The 21,254-nt window shown below is 34.0% G+C and overlaps 1 protein-coding gene and 1 long non-coding RNA gene across 5 annotated transcripts; one reads left to right on the forward strand and one right to left on the reverse strand.

The window, feature by feature from the left end:
- Window positions 1-14,358: 14,358 nt before the first annotated feature.
- Window positions 14,359-18,625, reverse strand: LOC133777690 (cadmium-induced protein AS8). 4 transcript variants are annotated; one of them, XM_062217381.1, is made up of 6 exons: window positions 18,477-18,614; window positions 18,315-18,400; window positions 16,975-17,221; window positions 16,448-16,723; window positions 14,895-14,937; window positions 14,359-14,751 (listed from the first exon to the last, which is right to left on the reverse strand). In XM_062217381.1, the coding sequence occupies exons 2-5, from the start codon at window positions 18,375-18,377 to the stop codon at window positions 14,924-14,926; spliced, it is 600 nt and encodes a 199-aa protein (XP_062073365.1). In that variant the 5' UTR covers window positions 18,378-18,400; window positions 18,477-18,614; the 3' UTR covers window positions 14,359-14,751; window positions 14,895-14,923. The 4 variants fall into 4 exon arrangements, with proteins under 4 accessions (XP_062073365.1, XP_062073366.1, XP_062073367.1 ...); XM_062217382.1 differs by lacking the exon at window positions 18,315-18,400 and having other exon boundaries at window positions 18,477-18,625; XM_062217383.1 differs by lacking the exon at window positions 18,315-18,400 and having other exon boundaries at window positions 16,975-17,241; window positions 18,477-18,616.
- Window positions 18,626-18,766: 141 nt separating this feature from the next.
- LOC133777691 (uncharacterized) lies at window positions 18,767-19,983 on the forward strand. The gene is made up of 2 exons (XR_009868774.1): window positions 18,767-19,507; window positions 19,676-19,983. It is a non-coding gene; the product is annotated as an uncharacterized LOC133777691 (long non-coding RNA).
- The last annotated feature ends 1,271 nt before the right edge of the window (window positions 19,984-21,254 follow it).

Here is a 21,254-nt window from a genome sequence, read left to right on the forward strand (position 1 = left end):
GACATTCTCAATGTTGTGCCATCAAAATCAATCCCCAAAACACCTTTAGAACGTTGGAATGGTCGTGAACCTAGTTTACACCATTATAGAATCTGGGGGTGTCCCGCTCACGTCCTAAGGAAAAAGGAGGGAAAGCTAGAACTGCGAACTGAAGTTTGCATGTTTGTTGGCTATCCTAAAGGTACTCGGGGTGGACTTTTCTATAGTCATTCAGAAAAGAAAGTGTTTACTTCTACAAATGCTACTTTTCTGGAAAATGACTATGTCTAGAACTTTAAACCTCGCAGCAAAGTAGTTTTAGAGGAGATGGTTAAAGAATTGACTTCAACCAATGTTCCATCGTCATCAACGTGAGTTGATGATGAAATTCCCACTCTTCATGTACAACTGACGCAAGTCGATTTAAATGAAGAAAGTACCACTATTCCTGAGCAAACAGTCACGGAGCCTCGTCGTAGTGGGAGGGTTTCTAGAAACCCAGTTCGCTATGGTTTGGATGGCGAGACCAATATGGTTGTTGGTGACACTAGTGATGATGATCCATTATCTTTCAAACAGGCAATGTCTATCCCTGAAAAAGAACTATGGCTCGAAGCCATGAAACAGGAAATGGAGTCCATGTACTCAAATTCCGTCTGGGATCTTGTGGAAGCACCTAGTGACTTTAGGGCCATTGGGTGCAAGTGGATCTACAAGAAGAAATGAGGTGTTGATGGAAATATCGAGTCTTATAAAGCTTGATTATTAGCAAAGGGTTATACCCAAAGATAAGGCGTGGACTATGAGGAAACTTTTAGTCCGGTAGCCATGCTCAAATCCATTCGCATCCTCCTATCCATAGCAGCCGCTCTCGACTATGAGATCTGGAAAATGGACGTCAAGACAGCTTTTCTTAATGGAAAGCTTGACGAAGTCATTTATATGGATCAGCCAGAAGGATTTAGAGTATCTGGACAAGAAGGAAAAGTTTGCAAGTTGAATAGGTCCATCTATGGACTTAAGCAAGCTTCTCGTTCCTGAAATCTTATGTTTGATGAAATAATCAAAACCTATGGCTTTGAACAAAATATTGATGAGCCCTGTGTTTACCAACTGAAGGCAAATCAAATAGTGGTATTCCTGGTTTTTTATGTAGATGATATCTTACTCATTGGAAACATTGTTAAGAAATTATCAGATGTGAAGAATTGGCTGAGCACTCAATTCCAGATGAAGGATTTGGGTGAAGCAAGTTATGTTCTAGGTATCCAGATCATCAGGGATAGAAAGAACAAACTTTTAGCTCTATCTCAAGCAGCTTACATTGATAAAGTGCTTGAACGTTTCTCAATGAAAAATTCCAAGAAAGGGTGTTTACCGTCCTGTCATGGAATTCATCTTTCAAAGAAGCAGTCTCCCCAGACTCCTGAAGAGGAAGATGCAATGAGAAAAGTTCCTTACGCATCTGCAGTTGGAAGTCTGATGTATGCCATGTTGTGTACTAGACCAGATATCTGTTATGCAGTGGGAGTAGTGAGCAGGTATCAGTCAAACCCAGGACCAGAACATTGGATAGCAGTTAAGCATATCCTAAAGTATTTGAGACGGACTAGGGATTATATGTTAGTCTACAAGGGTGGTGTTCTGAACCCTGTAGGCTGCACCGATTCAAATTTTCAGACTGATGTCGATGACAAAAAGTCTACTTCTGGAATGGTGTTTACTCTTGGGGGTGGAGCTGTGATTTGGAGAAGCATAAAGCAGTCTGCAATCTCAGATTCCACCATGGAGGCTAAGTACATAGCCGCGTCAGAAGCAGCTAAGGAAATAGTCTGGCTAAAGAAGTTCTATTCGGATCTTGGTGTTATTCCAGAAATGGATAAATCGCTTGTGTTGTTTTGTGACAATACAGGAGCGATAGGCCACTCGAAAGAACCTCGAAGTCACAAGAGGAGTAAGCATATAGAAAGGAAGTATCACATTATTCGAGAATATGTGGCCAGGGGAGATGTAAAGGTTATGAAGATTGCAACTGAAGACAATCTTGCGGATCCTTTTACAAAGACACTACCAGAAGCTACATTTGATAAGCATATCAAGGAGATAGGATTAGTAGAATTAAGGCATCAGTTTCAATTAGTGCAAGTGGGATTTTGTTGGGGTTTTATGCCCTAATTAAAACTCAAATTCTTTGTAATCTCATTTTATTATCAATAAAAGAATAAAAATCATTTTTTGACATGGTCAATCACTTTGCTCACATGTGTTTATTTTCATGATTATTTTTTTAATATAAACTTCTATTAAATCCCAAGCATATAGCCAATCTTATTTATAGTGACGTAATCACAGTCGAATATAAATATGATTATATGTTAAAAATAAGTTAGTCCTAAGATTAGTCAGTGCACCGGATTTACACTGACTTGCCAATCTACGATATGATCTACTTACACATTACAGTGTTATGTTCTTTCCAGAACATTAGCAAAGTAGATAAGATCGGATGTATTTGTTACATCGGACAGGACCGATATTGATAGTTGATAAGATAAGTAAACATACCTGTTGACGTCGTTTTTCGTCAACCGTGAAAGAAGAGCACGTAAACAACAAACAGTGATGGCCAATATAAATATGATAATACAAAACGCGATTTTTACGTGGTTCAGCAGTTAAATCTGCCTAGTCCACGAGTCTTTGTTATTAAACTCAAGATTATCTCTGAAAATTCTTCAAGTATAAATTCTTCAGAGTTTTCTCTCAAGATTCAGAGATTCGATCCTTTACAATGGTGCATGTCCTCTCTATTTATAGAGAAGATTGCAGAATACTATCCCACATATTTTTGGTAGTTACTCTTTTTGTGCAAATAAATCAAATGGCCTTAAATGCCTGTAATCCGATATAAAAGGAAACGTCCCCTGAAGACCAGGGGGCGTATAACTAATCAAATAATATCCCATGATTTTAGGGGATTTACAGTAATAAATGTAGACCACGTCTCTTACAGACAACACTTTAAGATATTCAAGGTTATTATCATATATCACCTAGGCCTTATTCTCGCAGGTCTCACATTAGCTTTCGAGCTAATAGCATCTCCCGAGGTCACATGGCTTTCGAGATCGTACGCGCGTCAGGCTCGGAACCCATGATCCGAGGTCATCCCTGAGGACAGATGCATCTCGGGAGCTACCCTTCGAGATCGTGTGGATTTCGAGGCCACCATATTCGAAGTCGTCTCAGCTTTGCAGGCTCGATGTCTAGTCTTGAAACATACTTCAGACTTTACGAGTTCATTCGTTGCGAATCCAGCTTTCGAGGTCACATTTATCATGGCTCGAAATCTGGGTATAACAATACCGTTATTATCTATTCTAGTCATATCATATAGTTGACCATAGGTCAATTCAATCTCAATTCTGAGTGGTTAGTATTCTAACTGATTGTATTATTTGAGTTCTTTGACTTGTTCGTTACCAGCTTACCCTACGGACTAGCCCATACTTACATCTTGGGAACTCGGTAGTATAATTGAGTGGGAGTGTTAATCATAGATATGAACATCTATAGCTTCTGATGAAGAAGTGAAACGATGGTTTCCTTTTAGTTTGGTTCAAGGTGTTAAATGATAGAGATCTCATTTCAGTAATTAAATTAGTTTACTGAAATATCATTTACAAGGAACTAAGTGTTTTAAGGATAAAATATAATGAGGGGTAAAACAGTATTTTAGTCCAATCTCATTGTATACCGTCTATAGAGGATTGAGTGACAATTATGGTTGTAACAATGGATAATTAATAGCGTATCTATATTTGTTATAGACCGTTCTATGAATTCAATAGTGCAATTCCAAGTCTATAGTGGAGTCACGAGGAATTAATAAGTTAGTAAATTTATTTGTTAGATTTATGATAACTTATTGGAGCTTGTTTTCATAGGCCCATGGTCCCCATTGTACCTTGGATAAAATCATCTAGATAGTCTCAATTAATTGATTTAATCATCAATTAGAATTATCAAAGTTGACCAGATCAATTTTAGATAGTTTCACAGAGTTGTGTAATTTTGAGAAGAAAAGAGAAATTATGGCAGATTTATTAATTAAGATAAATTGGTATCTAAATTAATAAATAAGTTTAAATCAAGGTTCAAATTATAAATAATTAATTTGATAAAGGATTTAAATAATTATTTAATTAATTAAATCAATAGAAAGTAATACAGACCTTGATTTTAAGTCCAAATGGCTTATAATCAAATGGAAAATTTCACGGGCCTATAGCCCATGATAATTTCGACCTAGGGCTTCAAAATGGCTATTATTTTATTGATTTTTTAATTAAATTAAATGGCCTAATTGAGTTTATAAAAGGAGTGCTTAGAGAGAAGTCAAAACATAAGTTTGATAAGTCACAAGTCAGATTTTCTTATAGTTTTAGATTCTCTCTAGACACAAGTCATTTTCTAAGCCTCTTTGTTATTTTCTCTTCTTCTCTCTATATCTATCTCATGTGTTGAGAATTTCCCACACTACTCTAGGTGGTTCTAAGGATAAATTGGAAGATTGTGAAGAAAATAGAAGATCAGTTCAGTTTCTTGATAATACTCTGCGACAGAGAGGATACAAGAGTTAGAGAAACTGAAGGAATGACTCTTTAATTCCGCTGCGTATACTGTAAGTATTCTATTCTTTGTTTATCTTTGAATTCAATTTTAGAAACATGTTTTAGGCTATCTCGTATTAATTTGTTTAATATTAAATATACATGAAAATAAATAAAGATCTTGTATAAGCTAATCCAACAATCACAAGGCCACCAGTAGCTGCCCCTCAAGCCTTCCTTCAGCAGCTACCCAACACATCTTAGGCCCAATGCCTAACTCCTCACCCATGCCCAGCATCTGCCAGCCACCAAAAGCCACAAAGCTGCCATTTTTATTTTTGAGCCCAACAAAAGCAATTTGTCCCCTTGTCCCATTTGTTAAAAATACAACATTTTTACCCCACTTTCTACACATTTTACCTCAAAACATCATTATTACACCTTAAAATTTACCCCTATTTGCCATATTATAATTAATTATTTTAATCCCTTTTTTTGGCTATAAATAAGGGAGTTTGGTGTCAATTTTAGGAAGTTACCATACCAAAAATTATACACATTTCAAAACCTCTCTATTCTCTTCATCTTTTTCTTCTTTTTGGTTATTTTCTATGTATTTTTATAGGAATAATTTGGGGTTTTCCCCTCCAAATTTTCCTATTTATGTTTGTAATTTTTAGTTTGTATTTTTTATTCTAGTTATGAGTTTCTAATCTTTTTAAGATTATTAAGGTGATGATGAAACAATATGTAACTAGATAGTGTTTATTTTGTATGTTGATTTCCCATTTTGTGCAACAAAGTTTATGGAATTTTCTTCTTCAAATATCTTCTTTCATCTTAAATATCATGTATTTTGGATTGTTAGCACATATTTCCACTTTGTTCTTCATTAGTGCAAGAACATAATATTCTTTGTGTAAGATGTGTCATTAAATTGTACACATCCATGCTTAGAACAAAAATATTATGTTTTGCCTTATAAATAATGTTCATTGATTTATTTGTTATTTCATTAGATTGATTTACACTAAATGCTTTGAAATTATAATTTTGAAAATTGAAGAAAAATCCTATCTTTTTAGAAGTAATCGGTGCTTAAAATTACAAATTTATTTAGAAAATGATAGTTTGATTTATTTTAACTATCACTAAAACTTGGGAATCAATGTACTTTTAAATATTATTGAACTTATATTTTGTGGATTCTATTATCTTAATAATCTTATTTTACCATCTTGTTTAAAATTATTAATTTATGTTTATATATTGTCTTTAATTTCTCTATTATTATCTTTTATTTTATTTTTATTATACAAAATTCTCATTAATCTTTGGAATTAGGTTAGAATTTATTAATTTTGGTTTAAAATAGTTTTATTTTTTATTTTAGACAACTCATTTGGGTTCGACATCCTTGCTTACACGATCACTATTCTATATGAACGATTCGTGCGCTTGCGATATTAATATTTAAAACATACCCGTTTTGGGTCCATTAAGATTTTGGCGCCGTTGCCGGGGAGTTGCAAGAAAAAAGAAACGAAATTTATCTCAAGGTTAGTAAATTTTTCTATTAGTTATTTTAATTTTTGCACTTGAAAAAAAAAACTAAAAAAAATATATATTTATATAAAATCTAAAAAAAATAAAAAGAAAATTTGGGACGGTTCTACCACCAATAAAAAAAAAATTACTTATATATTTATATTTATTGTTTTTTTTAGTTGACGGAACTTGTGCCTCCTATCTATCTTTTTTAATTTTTATAGTTGACGGTATTTGTGCCTCCTATCTATCCTTTTCATTTTTATAGTCGATGGCACTTGTGCCTCCTAATTTTGTTATAATTTTGTTGTAATTTATCTTGTTGTTATTTTTATTTTTGCAAATTACTAGTTGATAACAATTTTGCCTCCTAGTCTTTTATCTTATGTTTTAGTTGATGGCACTTGTGCCTCCTAATTTTTACCTTAATTTTGTTATGGTTGATGGCATGCTATGCCTCCCTACTCTTTCCTAATTTTTGGTAGTCTTATTTAATTTTACCTTATCCTTCGTTTTTTTTATCATATTATTGTGGAGAAAAAACTTGAAAAGAAAACTTGAAAAAAAAATACTTGAAAAGAAAAAAAAAACTTAAATCTTGTCCTAACTCTTGTTTTCATTTCTTATGTTATCTTAATTTTATTTAATTTATTTTTTTTGTGTTTAGTACTCTTCTTAATTTTTGTTATAATTTTAAAAAAAATCTCTTGAAATGGATCATTTTAATTATAGTTGGAATTCTGAGTACAACTATTATGAGCAATCAAATTTGAATTATAGAGAAACTAATAATATGTATGATATGCATGAATCCTTTGATATCTCATTTGCCCCCACCTATAATCCAAATTTTTCATGGAGTCATACCCAATCTCAAATGAATCAAGGGCATGAATTCAACATGCCTAATCCAAGTCATGCCAAAGCCGACCTATCATATCCCATTTAACAAGAAACGAGCCCATCTTTAGAGGATACCCTACAATAGTTTATGCAATCAACCTACCAAATCTTACTAGCCGAATCTCAGTCAATCTCAAAAATTGAGACAATAGTAGGACAACTTGCAACTGTTATAGAGTCGGAAAAACAAGTTTACCCCAACCAACCCATTCCCAATCCAAATAGTCAAATTGAAAATGAAAAGGAGAATGAAGTTGTTGAAGAACTTGTAATATGCATCCAACCCCCTAATAAAACAAAAGAATTGGATGAAATAATTTTCCAGGCTCATAAGGAAAATGAAAAAGATATAATTACATTTCAAGAGCCCATAATTGAACAAATTTGTATATTTACTCAAAATGAAAATGAGTCTAATATAGATATGCAATTTTCTTATTTTATTAAAATTCTATTAAAATTTTATATTTATAATTTTCTTGTAGGTGTGATTTTATTAATTCTTATTTATGGCATTTGCGTCAAAGTCATAACTCACCCTACTAATGAAATTTTACACCATCAATTGGGTGTAGGTTGAAAAAAAAAATTATAGTCGAGCTAAAGACTATAAACTAAAGCGCTTTGTGGGAGGCAACCCATACTTTAATGTTTCATTTTATATTTCACTTGTTGTTGTATGTTTTTGTTTCATGTTTTTCAAATTCCAAAAAGCTTGAAGGAAACTTCTTGCCCAAAAAGAAAAGAAGAGAAGAAAACTAAAAGTCAAATCAAGGAAGCATTCATCAAATGGAGTATTTCTTAATTTTTTCCATTTTATAAAACATTAAGGACAATGTTTTATTTAAGTTTGGGAGTAATGTGTATGTATTTTTCTTTGTGTTTATGCATGTTTTTCATTTGTTGTAAAATTAAAAAAAAAATTATTTTCTTTATTTGTTTTTCTTTTTGTTTTTACGTAATTTTCATTTGTTATATAATGTTAAACAAATATTATTTTCTTTGTTTTGTTTGAAAAAAAAATTGGAGATTTTCATTTTCTAATGATAAGAATTATGATTGAAATTGTTCTTAGTTCTTAGAAAAATACAAATAATTATTAAGCTTTATTTTTAATTTTTAAGTTAGTCTTGTTTAAATATATATTTTTCATAATATATCACTTTTCTATTATATTTGAGCTTTTGTGATATTTGGATATAGTTTATTTAAACATTAAATTATTTAAATCTCTAAAAAATTTTTTTTTGAAAAATCCTAGAATTTGCTTGATTATCTATTGAGATTTAATTTATTTTTGTTTGCATAAGCATGTCTAAATGGTCACATGATGATTTAATATTTTTGTGTTTGTATGTTAAGTATCTATTTTGAAAACAATTTTAACTTTTCAAATTAATTACATAAGCTTTACTTTTATTTGTGATTTTATTTGAACTATTTCCATTATGTAATTTTTGAGTTAAGCATTTGATATCACCAATTAAAAAAAATGTGTGTTTTTAATTTTTCTTTTGCTCGAGGACTAACAAAATATTAAGTTTTGGGGTGTGATAACTCTACAAAATAGAGTTATTTTACCACTTTTTATGTGCTAATTATTGCTTAATTCTTGAGTTTTTAATTGATTTATTAAGTTTTTTAGTAATTTTTAATTTATTAGTCTTATTGTAGTTTTTTAGATTTTTATATGTTTTTATAGATATTTTATTGTTTTATGTTGTAATTTAATTATTTAAAATTAGTATTGTTAGTTTGAATATGATTTTATTGAAATTAAATGTTATGTAAATTAAATTTTAATTAATATTTTCATGGAAGTTATATGGTATATTTTATTAATGAAAATATTTAATTTTAATTTAGTTTAAGATTATTTTGTAGAAAACAAGGTTGCATTTTGTTTATTTGAAAAGAAGATGAAATACAAGAGAAACAAGAAAAATAAAAAGAAAAGTGGCATTTTCAAGGGAAAGAAAGGAACAAAATGGTATTATTGAAATACCAAAGGAGCTCCATGGCCCAAGCCCAAGTTCAGCAACTAGCCACAGCCACGTTCACCAAATGCACTCCACCATTTTGCCTCCTGAAGTTCACACACCAAGCTGCCTTCTCTTGCCCCTAGCCGAAGCTCCTTCACCAACATCACAAGGCCACCAGCAGCTGCCCCTCAAGCCTTCCTTCAGCAACTACCCAACACACCTTAGGCCAATTGCCTAACTCCTCACCCACGCCCAGCATCTGCCAGCCACCAAAAGCCACAAAGCTGGCATTTTTATTTTTGAGCCCAACAAAAGCAATTTGTCCCCTTGTCCCATTTGTTAAAAATACAACATTTGTACCCCACTTTCTACATATTTTACCCCAAAACATCATTATTACACCTTATAATTTACTCATATTTTCTATATTATAATTAATTAAATTAATTTAATCAATTTAATTGATTATAATTGATTATTTTAATCCTTTTTTTTGGCTATAAATAAGGGAGTTTGGTATCAATTTTAGGAGGTTACCATACCAAAAATTCTACACATTTCAAAACCTCTCTATTCTCTTCATCTTTTTCTTCTTTTTGGTTATTTTCTATGTATTTTTAGAGGAATAATTTGGGGGTTTCCTCTCCAAATTTTCCTATTTATGTTTGTAATTTTTAGTTTATATTTTTTATTCTAGTTATGAGTTTCTAATCTTTTTAAGATTATTAAGGTGATGATGAAACAATATGTAACTAGATAGTGTTTATTTTGTATGTTGATTTCCCATTTTGTGCAACAAAGTTTATGGAATTTTCTTCTTCAAATATCTTCTTTCATCTTAAATATCATGTATTTTGGATTGTTAGCACATATTTCCACTTTGTTCTTCATTAGTGCAAGAACATAATATTCTTTGTGTAAGATGTGTCATTAAATTGTACACATCCATGCTTAGAACAAAAATATTATGTTTTGCCTTATAAATAATGTTCATTGATTTATTTGTTATTTCATTAGATTGATTTACACTAAATGCTTTGAATAATATTATTAATTTATGTTTATATATTGTCTTTAATTTCTCTTTTATTATCTTTTATTTTATTTTTATTATACAAAAATTCTCATCAATCTTTGGAACTAGGTTAGAATTTATTAATTTTGGTTTAAAATAGTTTTCTTTTCAATTTTAGACAACTCCTTTGGGTTCGATCTCATGCTTACACAAACACTATATTCCATATACGATTCGTGCGCTTGCGAGTATAAATTTTTAAAACATACCCATTTTGGGTCCATCATATAGGAGGTGTTCTTATGCAAGAAGGGCACCCTCTGACTTATTTCAGCAAGAAACTTGGCCCTAGAATGATTGGTGCATCCACATATGTCAGGGAACTACGAGATGTTGTTGAGGCCGTTACGAAATGGAGGCAATATTTGCTTGGGAGGCACTTTATTATTCGCACTGATCATAGGAGCCTCAAGGAATTATTGACTCAAGTTGTTCAAACTCCTGAACAATAATTCTGCCTTCGAAAGCTCCTCAGGTTCCACTTTACTATTGAATACAAGGCAGGTCGGGACAACTTAGCAACTAATGCATTATCTCGCTGCCAGGATGATCATTCTGTGCACTTGGCAGCTGCCATTTCAGCAAGTTCTTTTGACTTTCTCTCTACACTACGACACGAAACACATGACTTGTGCCGACCTCAAAGTTCTCTACCAACAACTCAGTGCCACTGAGCCTTCAGTTCAGCATTATAGCATATGTGATGGACTCTTGTTCTACCGAAATTGACTTGTCGTCAGCTCCACTTCTTCTTTGAAGTCTCAGCTGCTTCATGAGTTTCATGCTTCTCCCTTAGGAGGCCATGCAGGGGTCGACCGGACTTATTTACGGCTCAGTGCAAATTTCTTTTGGGTTGGTATGCGCAAGGATGTTAAGACCTTTGTCACTTCTTGTGTGGTATGCCAAACCATCAAATATTCACCCCAAGCACCTTATGGCCTTTTACAGCCCCTTGAGATTCTTGAGCGAGTTTGGGAAGATTTGGCAATGGATTTCATTGTGAGTTTACCTCTCTCCAATGGTCTCTCTAGTATTTTGGTGGTAGTTGATCACTTTTCCAAATATGCCCATTTTGGCGCATTACCAATTCACTATACTGCCACTAAGGTTGTTGATTTGTTCACTCACATGGTCATTCGTTTGCATGGTATGCCTCGCACAATTGTCTCTAACAGGGACCCCATTTTCATTAGTGCATTTTGGAAGAAACTTTTTGAACTCATGGGCACTACGTTGAAGATGAGTTCGACTTATCATCCCCAAAACGATGGTCAAACAGAGGTGACTAATCGTTACTTAGAATAGTATTTGCGGGCCTTCACAGCGGATAACCCAAAATAATGGAGTCGTTTCCTTACTTGGGCTGAGTATCACTATAACACTAGCCATTATTCCGCTATTGGTATGACTCCCTTCCAAGCTGTCTATGGACGAATACCACCATCCATACCTTCCTATACTCGGGGGACCACCACTATTCAAGTTGTCGAAGAGGATCTCTTAAATCGTGACACCATTTTACAGCAGCTGAAAACTAATTTGCAGGAAGCGCAAAATTGGATGAGGCAACAAGCCAATAAAAAATGCAAAGACATTCAATTCAACATTGGCGACTTGGTGTTAGTGAAGCTCCAACCATACCGTCAAACCACTCTCGCATCTCGCCATAATGCCAAGTTGTGCCGACGTTATTTCGGCCCCTTTCCGGTTATTGGTCGCACTAGTCCAGTTGCATATACATTGGAGTTACCACCTACTAGTTGCATCCATCCCACTTTTCATGTGTCCTTGTTGAAGCCATTTATTGGTACTGTGCCGCAACAGAGTTACCCACTTCCGGAACTCAGCTTAGCTAACAAGTCGCTGCTACTTCCTATTGCCATTTTAGCAGGTCGTTCCATGTTCCGTAACAACAACACCATCAAGCAGGTCTTAGTGCAATGGTCTCATAGTACTCCAGAAGATGCTACATGGGAAGACATCCACTCATTTCGTGAGTTGTATGGCATTTCCGACCTTGAGGACAAGGTCGTTTTTGAGGAAGGGAGTGGTGATAGCCAGGCCCATATACCCTTGGACTCTCACGTGGTCCAACAAAATGTGAAACACTGGGCTACAGCCAAGGCCCAAACTGAATTGACTCAAGACCATACCCATCATTCTTCTCCTGCTGAGATCAGTGGTAGCACGAACTCTTCGGATGAGATTACAGAAGGTGAGAAAGAACACAAGCAAGAGCGTGGAGTACGAACGCGCGTGAGACCAAAATGGATGGAGGATTTTCTTGTTACAGGAAGACGTTGAGCCGTTGGGAATCATCTAGAGCATATGGATTACATAATTCCTTTGTAAATTTCTTTTTAGTTTTGGCTGCTTTACTGCTTGGGATATATATATATATAAACTCTGGTTTGTATCTGGTTTTTTATGTGAAATGAAGAATTAATTTTCTGAGGAGTTGAGCACTGACTCGAAAAGTGCGTAGACCCTTGATATCTAACAGAGTGACACTTGGAACCTAAGGAATAAGAGGAGCCATGTTGAAGCTAAGGGATTCCCCTAAGGTCTTCAAGTTGTACAAGAATATAAGCCCAAAAACTTCAAGCTATCTTAGGGAGGAAGTTCCACCCTACTTAAGGAGTGCTCACATTGATGGGCTTAGGCCTACCCAAAAATTACACTGCCCTTGATGGGCTTGGATTGGGTTGTGTCCAAGCCCAACATGTACTATTCTTTTTGGAGCTTAGATTCCCCTTAAGAACTTATACCGCACCCCCAATTTGAACCTTTAACCTTTTTCTTAAGAGGTTTTAATATGCCAAGTTAGTACCGGTGTTCCAAACATATGAGATATAGTTATAGAATCCAATGCTACAATACCCATTGTAATGATTCGTGGTAATGTATGTGTTTTCCTCTACTCATGAATTTTAGGTCTTGGAATCAGGGACGGAGCCACTTGTATGCAAACGGTGGCCTTAGCCCTCCACAATTTTTTATTTTTTTGAAGCATTTTATAGGTACGTTTTTTTTTTTGTAATTTTATATATTGGCCTCCCCTCCAAAAAAATTTGTTTACATTTAGCCTCCTTGCTTTGATTTTCCACCACCGTCCTTGCTTGGAATCATGCATGAAGAATGGCAATGCTATGAAGTTGCATGACTCTATCTTCTTATAGGTCTCAATAATCTTGGATAAACAAACATAACTTACAAGTAGTGTTTCCTTATATGCTTTTTCAAATATTTCTAATAAAAAGGCTATCATGATTTTTAATATTTGATAAGATTTATTTTATTCTTTACTTAATAATATCGTTCTCATTTTTTTATCTCAATATCAATCACAACCCTAAATTTAACATTGACCTTATGTTGGTTTTGACCCTAACCTTAAAACTAATCTTGCTTAGATTGTGGTCGGTGTGGGTACCAAACTTGATACAACGTGAAAATATTAATTTTATTTTTACTTATATTACTAAGAAAAAAAAAGTAATATTAATAAAAAAAATTTATTTGGACTATATTAACTCACACTCTTGGTAAGTTAATATAGTCCTGAACTAAAGGAACTATGACATAATTATATCTTAGTTCCTAACTAAGGCATCAAACGTATCTTAATTTCATATAGGATATATAGCATATATAACTATTTAAAAAACATATTTCTTTATAAATCTTGCTTAAATTTGATTATTACAATTTACAAGAATATAGATAACTTAATAAGTGAGTATAAAGAGGTTTGTGAATATCTATAGTTTATTGGATAATGATTTACAATGATTGAAGGAATTTTAGAGGAATAATTATTCTCAAGTGAAGTATTGAGGGAAAATCGTTGTCCTAAATTGATTATTTCACAAAGTTTTAAATTTTTTATTTTTAAATGATTTATAATAATTTGATAATTGTTTGGATAAAGAAAAGTAATTTTAATAGCTAGCAATTTCAATGACAAATTTTCTATGAGACGATATCTTACTTCATTATATTATTTGCGTACAGTTGCGTTTTAAATTTCATAACATACATAATTTCGGGAACCAATAAGAAAAAATTGATTTGAATTTAGATCATGGAGCTAACAGTATTGGCGCTTCCCAACATGTGTTTTAGGGTTTAGGGTTTATGTGGCCTTGGCTTGTTATTCACCAACTAAAATAAAATGGGAGATTTTGTAGCGCTTTTAAATTTAATGCTACTAAAAGTGAAAACGTGTGCCTACACATAATCAGAACTGTACACAAAATTAAACGAACACTAATTTCTGGCATTAAACATGTGTCCTCTTAAAACTATAAAGATGCCACAAGATTAGAAGCATCATTTGTAATCACAAAATCCAGTTACTGCTAATATAAGAGGACATGGAAATGGAATAGCCTTGCCTTGCACTACTTGGTAAAATTCTCTCTGCGAACATTTCATACTATATTTAGAATTAGAGAATACAGCTTTGTTCAACTGCCACTGTGGATCTCAGTCTCACCAACCATCATTTAGAAGCTCAACTACACAACCAAATAAGAGAGTACCAGCTAGGCACATAGAGGTAGGGAGCTATCCGGCAGAGGAAGTGAATCGCTTGAAAGCAAGGAGAGCATCTTCAGCCGCTTCTTGCACTAAGGCGATGACAAACTTCCTACAGATTAAGAAATGGAGTAAGCAAAGTATATCTACTCTACATGAGTTAAATCTTCTCTTTGGTTGCTAAAATATACATGTTGGGAAAATTATATGTATGAAATTTTAGGAAAGTATAAGAATGTGCTTTATATATCTCACCGTATAAGCACAGAGGACTTCAAATGGTGTTACTCTTGAGAACCTGCAAGTTTAGGAGTTATTTATCTTATTAGTTCAGTCCAAAACAATAACTGGTCAAAGAGATATAAAAGCGTATAGCCAATTATTATCTGGCAAAACTGGAGTTGGATAAAAGTGGAGTACAAACAGTGAAATTAGTAAAGAAATGGGAATTGCATTGTAAAGGTAAAACTAAGCAACAAATACATTTATTATTTTACATCTAACTAGTTTATCTGACACTGCAGTTACATTAGAATTACGATAAAGTATAGAACTTCCTGAGACTGGTCCAAATATTGTCCTGATTATTTCCATGAAATTAATCAAGGTTTGAATCGCTATTATTGCAACTGAAGAACTATTACCCCATAACACCATGCTATAGCTAAAAGGACTTAGTGAAGGAATTTGACTTGACATATCACTCACGCTAAAATGAGTTCTCTTTCTTCTCATAAACAAATGAATCCTATTTGTCCAACGAAATCCAAACACAACTACTTTGGAAGTTTCTATATCTACTAACACTATGTTGGGTGACTTACATATGCACTAAGGAGACCTCATGAGATTGCATTTCAAAGTTCTGCTAGGATTGTACTTCTCCTCAAGAGCCTTTAGTTAATTGAACCCCAAAACTCCTACTTCCAAGAAGAGCCAACAGCTTTGACACAATAAATTTTGAAACTATATCAATGTATTGAAATGCAAGGATCAAGGTCTTTTTCAAATAAGACCAAAAAAGATAAAGAGTTCAGTGTCACGTATGTCTTTCATCATTTCTCTCCTGATTTATTTAATGAAGCTATAACAGCATGTTCCAAACAGAATTAGGCATGCTCCAAACCTCATGGCTCATGTATACCAATTGTCCCACTCTAGAAAAACCCAAACGAAGCTCGTAAACAAATTAGCATCTAAAAACTTAAAGAGGAAATCTATAATATCAAGTCAACATTCAATACACAGGCATTATTCCAAGTACAGAAGATTGACTTGACCCAATTTCTTCCTGTAATAAACCACTTAAGATGGGTGTTGTTTTGTCTGGAACCTTTGACCATATGACATCTGATTTACTAAACTTTTATTTCTTAGGCTGGAAGAGAAACACCAGACTAGCTTAACTAGTTTCCTTGAATAACTCTTAAATATCAGCCTTCAAAATATTCTTTAAGTCTCCATAAAAGGTTTCCTCAATTTCCTCTAGTTTCATGCTATACACATGCAATTTTAATCATTCTTCCATTCAGTCCTTAATTAGCCATTAAGAACATGAATGCTAAAATCTAAACGTTTTATATCTATCTAAATTTTGAATAAGTCAATTTTCTATCCAGAAGGAAGTACTTCATAATGCATAAACTTGAGGTTTTACCAGAACTATCCTAGTATGAAAGGCAAAGAACCACTAAAATACATAGTACACAAGAATATAATGATACCACAGGTTAGACTAGTAACAGTTATTCCAGATTATAAGCATTTCAAGTTGTAGACTTTGATGTACATTATACATGTAAGTATACCTTTGTGATGCCTGGATAACTGTTTATGAAACTCCCCTACACTTGCCCAGATGGACTTACTTGGGGCAAGTAGAAGGGTCTTTATGTCAAATGAATTTAATTTTTCATCCAAGAGCACCTTTTTCTTAAAACTAGATAATTTTTCACTAGCTTCTCTTTGCAGATTTGAGACGTGAGGCACAATTATAGTCTGTCCATCTCCTGCAACACTCTTTGGGACATGGAAACCACTGGATCTGGCCATCTCCATTGCACCATTTCTTGTTGCCATAAAAGCTGGAAAAGACTGCATCAGAATTTGGCACTCAAGGCTATGAAATACTATATCCACTTGAAAAAGAAAAGCAAAGAACCAAAATTGTGAAAGAGGAAGCAAACAATTCAAATCATCGATTTACTCTAACAAGAAAAATCATACTACTTCCAATCATTATGGAGGTCATAAAACTATTCATATTACATAATGGAATGACAAGCATTAGAAAAAGTTGAATTTTCAAATATAAGATTCTGATAAAAATCTGTACCATTGTAAGGAACTCCATAGAGATAATTTGCAGGAAGACCAACGCCAACGCCAGCAAAAGTGAAGCCCACACTAAATCCAACACCACAGCCAGCTCCAACATAACCGATCACATCAGGACCAAAACCAGGACCCCATCCAACTCCACAACCAATCCCTACTCCCATACCCCAAAATGCTCCATATGTTGGATGCACAGGATTCCATCTTTCATATCTTCTGAACAACCCTTTTATGATCATTATAACCTGAGGTATTTATTAGATCACTAAACAAATTATTAATAATAATAATTACAAAAAAAAAAAATCTACTACATCAACCATGATGATCGACTTATTTAATACATGCATTACTGTCAATAAATATGGGCTACGTTATTATAACTTACTAGTTTCTTTCTTTCATTTCTTTGTTGTTATTGATTATTATTATTACTTTGTTAGTGGGTTATCTTTTTGTTTATCTCCAATATGAGCAATGAAAAAGAACAGGGTATGACTCAAGATGAACTAAAAATAAAATAGAACAAGTCTAGGAAGTTCCTGTCATAAATTAAATAAGACTATGGTTTACTCATCTTATTATTAACCAACATTATATCATAAAGGTGAAATTAAATTGTACAATGTAAAAGTATTTTATTTTCTATTGATAATGAACAAGATTGTATTAAAAAGAGATGATGGGAGTAAAATAAAAAAGTCTTGACTTCACCTAACAAGATACTGATAGAACGGAGCACAAAGAATCCTAATGAACACTATAAACGCTATAAAGAATTCTAAGTCTTGACTTGGCCTTACTTTCTCTAACTGCTACAAGCTAATAAAAATAGAGGTTCCTATTAAAAAATAAATACAATGGAATTCTAATGCTGAGCTCAAGCCCTCACCTTTTTCTTCTAGCTAATTAATATCCGAAATTACTCTAGAATATATAACACCTGCCCCAGCCTGCCCTGTTCATGTTTTGTTATGAAAGATTTGCTTTACTCTAGATTAATCTAATGCTTGTTAACTTTGGTCATAGGCATATACTCTTTATAGTTACTCTAACAAAAATAATTATGGCCTAGAAACATACCAAAATTTAAAATTGACTCGTGTTATCTTTCAAATCTTCCACTATAGAGCGAGATAGAATCTAATTTAAAAATCCAACCATTATTTAGTTTTGAATGGGATTAAGTGAAAGGAAAATCTTCATACTTAATGGGTGGACCATGACACAGATAGTTACTTCTGTAAAACTGCCTTCATCAAAAAAAGTTTACTTTTTCTAATTTATAACTCAGAGACCAAGAAAACATTAACAAATAAAACTATAAATGCAACATACATTAATCTCAAACGCGTGTAGCTGTATACGAATGAATAAATAAGCGGACTTTTGCCCAAACATTGGTTAGGTTTTCGTATTTAAGTCTGCAACCGAGCAAATAAAAAAATATTTGAGAGTAACGTAAGAATAAGAAGAAAACAAAGCATTGTAGATTGGAACCTGAATTGGAAGGAACCATTCGGTTTGGTTAAAACCTAAACGATTGGATTGATTTCCATGGGCATGTAAGCGAACTGAAGGTGGCGAAGTGAGCGAGTATGAGGATGACACACACCATAAAGTGTCCCTAAATATTTGTGGCTATGCCAAAAACAAGTGGCTTCTACATACATGCCATTTTCTTCTTTTTAGTAGAGATGCTATTGAGTAACGAGTATATTCACATTTTTTTTTTAAAATTTACGCTACCCACGCTAATAAAAATCTATATATATACGGTAAATTTTTACAATATTAGCCCCAACATTTGATTGACTTTTGTGTTTTTGTTAAACAATATTTTGAACCATGTTTGTTTGTAAAATTGAACAAAGTAATAGTCTCGACTTAATTTTGGTCAAATAATTTTTAAATATGATAAAAATTTAATTGAGTTTGATTAATTAATGAATTAAAAATAAGAAAATATATTTTAACAATAAATTTATTTTATTTAAAAACTATATTTATCAAACCTTAAAAATAGTTAAAACAAACTTTCCCAATTTCTTTTAAAAAAAGCAATGAGCCTTTCATCTCCTCTCTCATTATTATTATTCTTCTTCTTCTTTTAGATCTGATTCGGGCAGAGCATCAGAACTTTGGATGAAGACTAGAGAGGAGGACAGAGCTAGGGGTGGAGCTTCAGGTAGAGGTTCTCTCGACAACAATCTCACATGGGTGGAGTTTCAGGCAAAGCTTGGGGCAGAGCTTCAGGCGGAGCTTCTCTCGACGACGATCTCCCATGGATGGAGCTTCAGGCGGAGCTTGGGGCAGAGCTTCAGGTGAAGCTTCTCTTGGTGACGATCTCACAATGGTGGAGCTTCAAGCGAAGCTTGGGGAAGAGCTTCAGGTGGAGCTTTCTCTCGGTGACAACGGAGAGATGGTTGGGTTGGGCGAAGGGCAAGGTGACTAGGAGGAGGAGGCTGGATAATGGCGAATTTGGGTTTCGTTCTTAGTGGTCAAAGCTAGAGGCTATGTGATCTGAGTTTGTGAGTGTTCAAAATCTCTTTTTTTTTTCTTTTTCTTTTCTTTTTCTTTTGGTTGAACAGATTGTTGTTGCATCTGAGTTTTTGAATCTCATTTGGTTTATGAATCTGAGGAGAGTTCATTGATTTTGAAGTTTATTGTTGGTGTTTTATGATTTGGATTTTGAAAAGAAAAGGAAGAAGAATTGGTGTTATTGAAAAGAAGAACGAAGGACATGAATAAGATCTGAGTTTTGAACAGAAACAAAGAACATGAACATCTTCACCTCGACTTGCTCAAATAGATCCGAGTTTTAAATGTTTTTAATTATTTGGGTAAAATAAGATCTGAGATATGGGATTTTACGTCTTTTGTGTTGTGGTTTGGTTGTGATGAAGCAGAGATGAACACTGACAAGTCTGGGTTTTTTTAATATGAAATTTTGTGTTTTTTGTGTTGTTATTTGGTTGTGATAATGAGAAGATGAACAGATTGATCATTTTGGTTTTGTTTGATTTAGTTTTTATTTTTTACTTTGTTTAATTTTTGTTTTAGATTTTTTAGATAAATAGGTTTTGTTTTTTTAATTAAATTAAAAATATTTACGTTTTTTTTATATTATATATGTTATCCAGATTTCCGGATAACGTCTAGATTGATGACCTCGGGGAAGCGGAATTATCGATGTCTTTCACGGTAGGTGACCAGAGCTCGCGGATGGACAGAAAGGCTTCGCCTCTCCTGTCTGGTATCCGGATTACTCTTCCAAGCAAGCACAACACGGAAACTCGTCGACTCTCCCGGACTCCCGAAGAATACCCCTCGGGGAGGCCCCTTCCAGGAGAGGCTCTTCGAGTGGTCTCCGCGGAAACAGTTCCGTGCCTCGCACAGAACAAAACCGAACGGTCGAGTCCGGGAGAAGGCATATTTGGAATGATATCCGTCTGACACAGGATCCCGCCTGACACGCCCGTCAGGTCAAAGCCGCACACATCCCAGCACGCCTAAGGGTACCTTTTCGCCTACTGTTCCGCTGACAACTTGGAAAAGACGGCTGACTTTGTGTGTTCCCCATACTTTCACGTAAATATACCCACATAGAGTCTTGTAGCCATGCGACTACAGTAATTGTATCCCCTATTTATGGCTGGTGTAGTTAAGACTCATGTACGTAGAGAAAAACCCTAATCCGAAACCCTAGCTATAAAGACCCCTTCGTTTTACAAGAAGAGGGAGGACCAATAAATCACATAGCAAAAACTCTACAAAAATCTCTCTAGCTTCATCTTCTTCAAGAGAACCCGAGAGAAACATTGTGAGTGTGTGAAGTTCTTGTGCACCAGCCATCTTACTGTAACCTTTTCCAAGTATAATAACATCGACTCGTGGACTAGGGCTTGTTAACGCCTGAACCACGTAAAAACACTGTTTGTTTAGTTACATTTCAGCATTTCTACAGTTCTTATCTTTTTATTATTCTGTTAGTTATTCATTTCTGAAAAACTCGGTAAACATTTTGGTGCTTTCATTGAGAGCTGTAGGAAGTTGTTAGTCAGCTCTTTTTCTGTGTACGTTTTTTGTATTCACTTTGTACTAAAGAGATGGTGACTACGAGAAAATCCGCTGTTGACAAAAATGCTACGGTCAACCCCGATACCGTGATGGAAGATGTGGTGCAAAGCGAACCCTTAGACTACCAAGGTGAAGACCTGACATCCCGCCAGGATCAGGTCAGTACCGAAGATACAACATACTTAGAAGACGAAGAAG

Source organism: Humulus lupulus, chromosome 5 (assembly GCF_963169125.1).
Source record: "Humulus lupulus chromosome 5, drHumLupu1.1, whole genome shotgun sequence".
Lineage (NCBI taxonomy): Eukaryota > Viridiplantae > Streptophyta > Magnoliopsida > Rosales > Cannabaceae > Humulus > Humulus lupulus.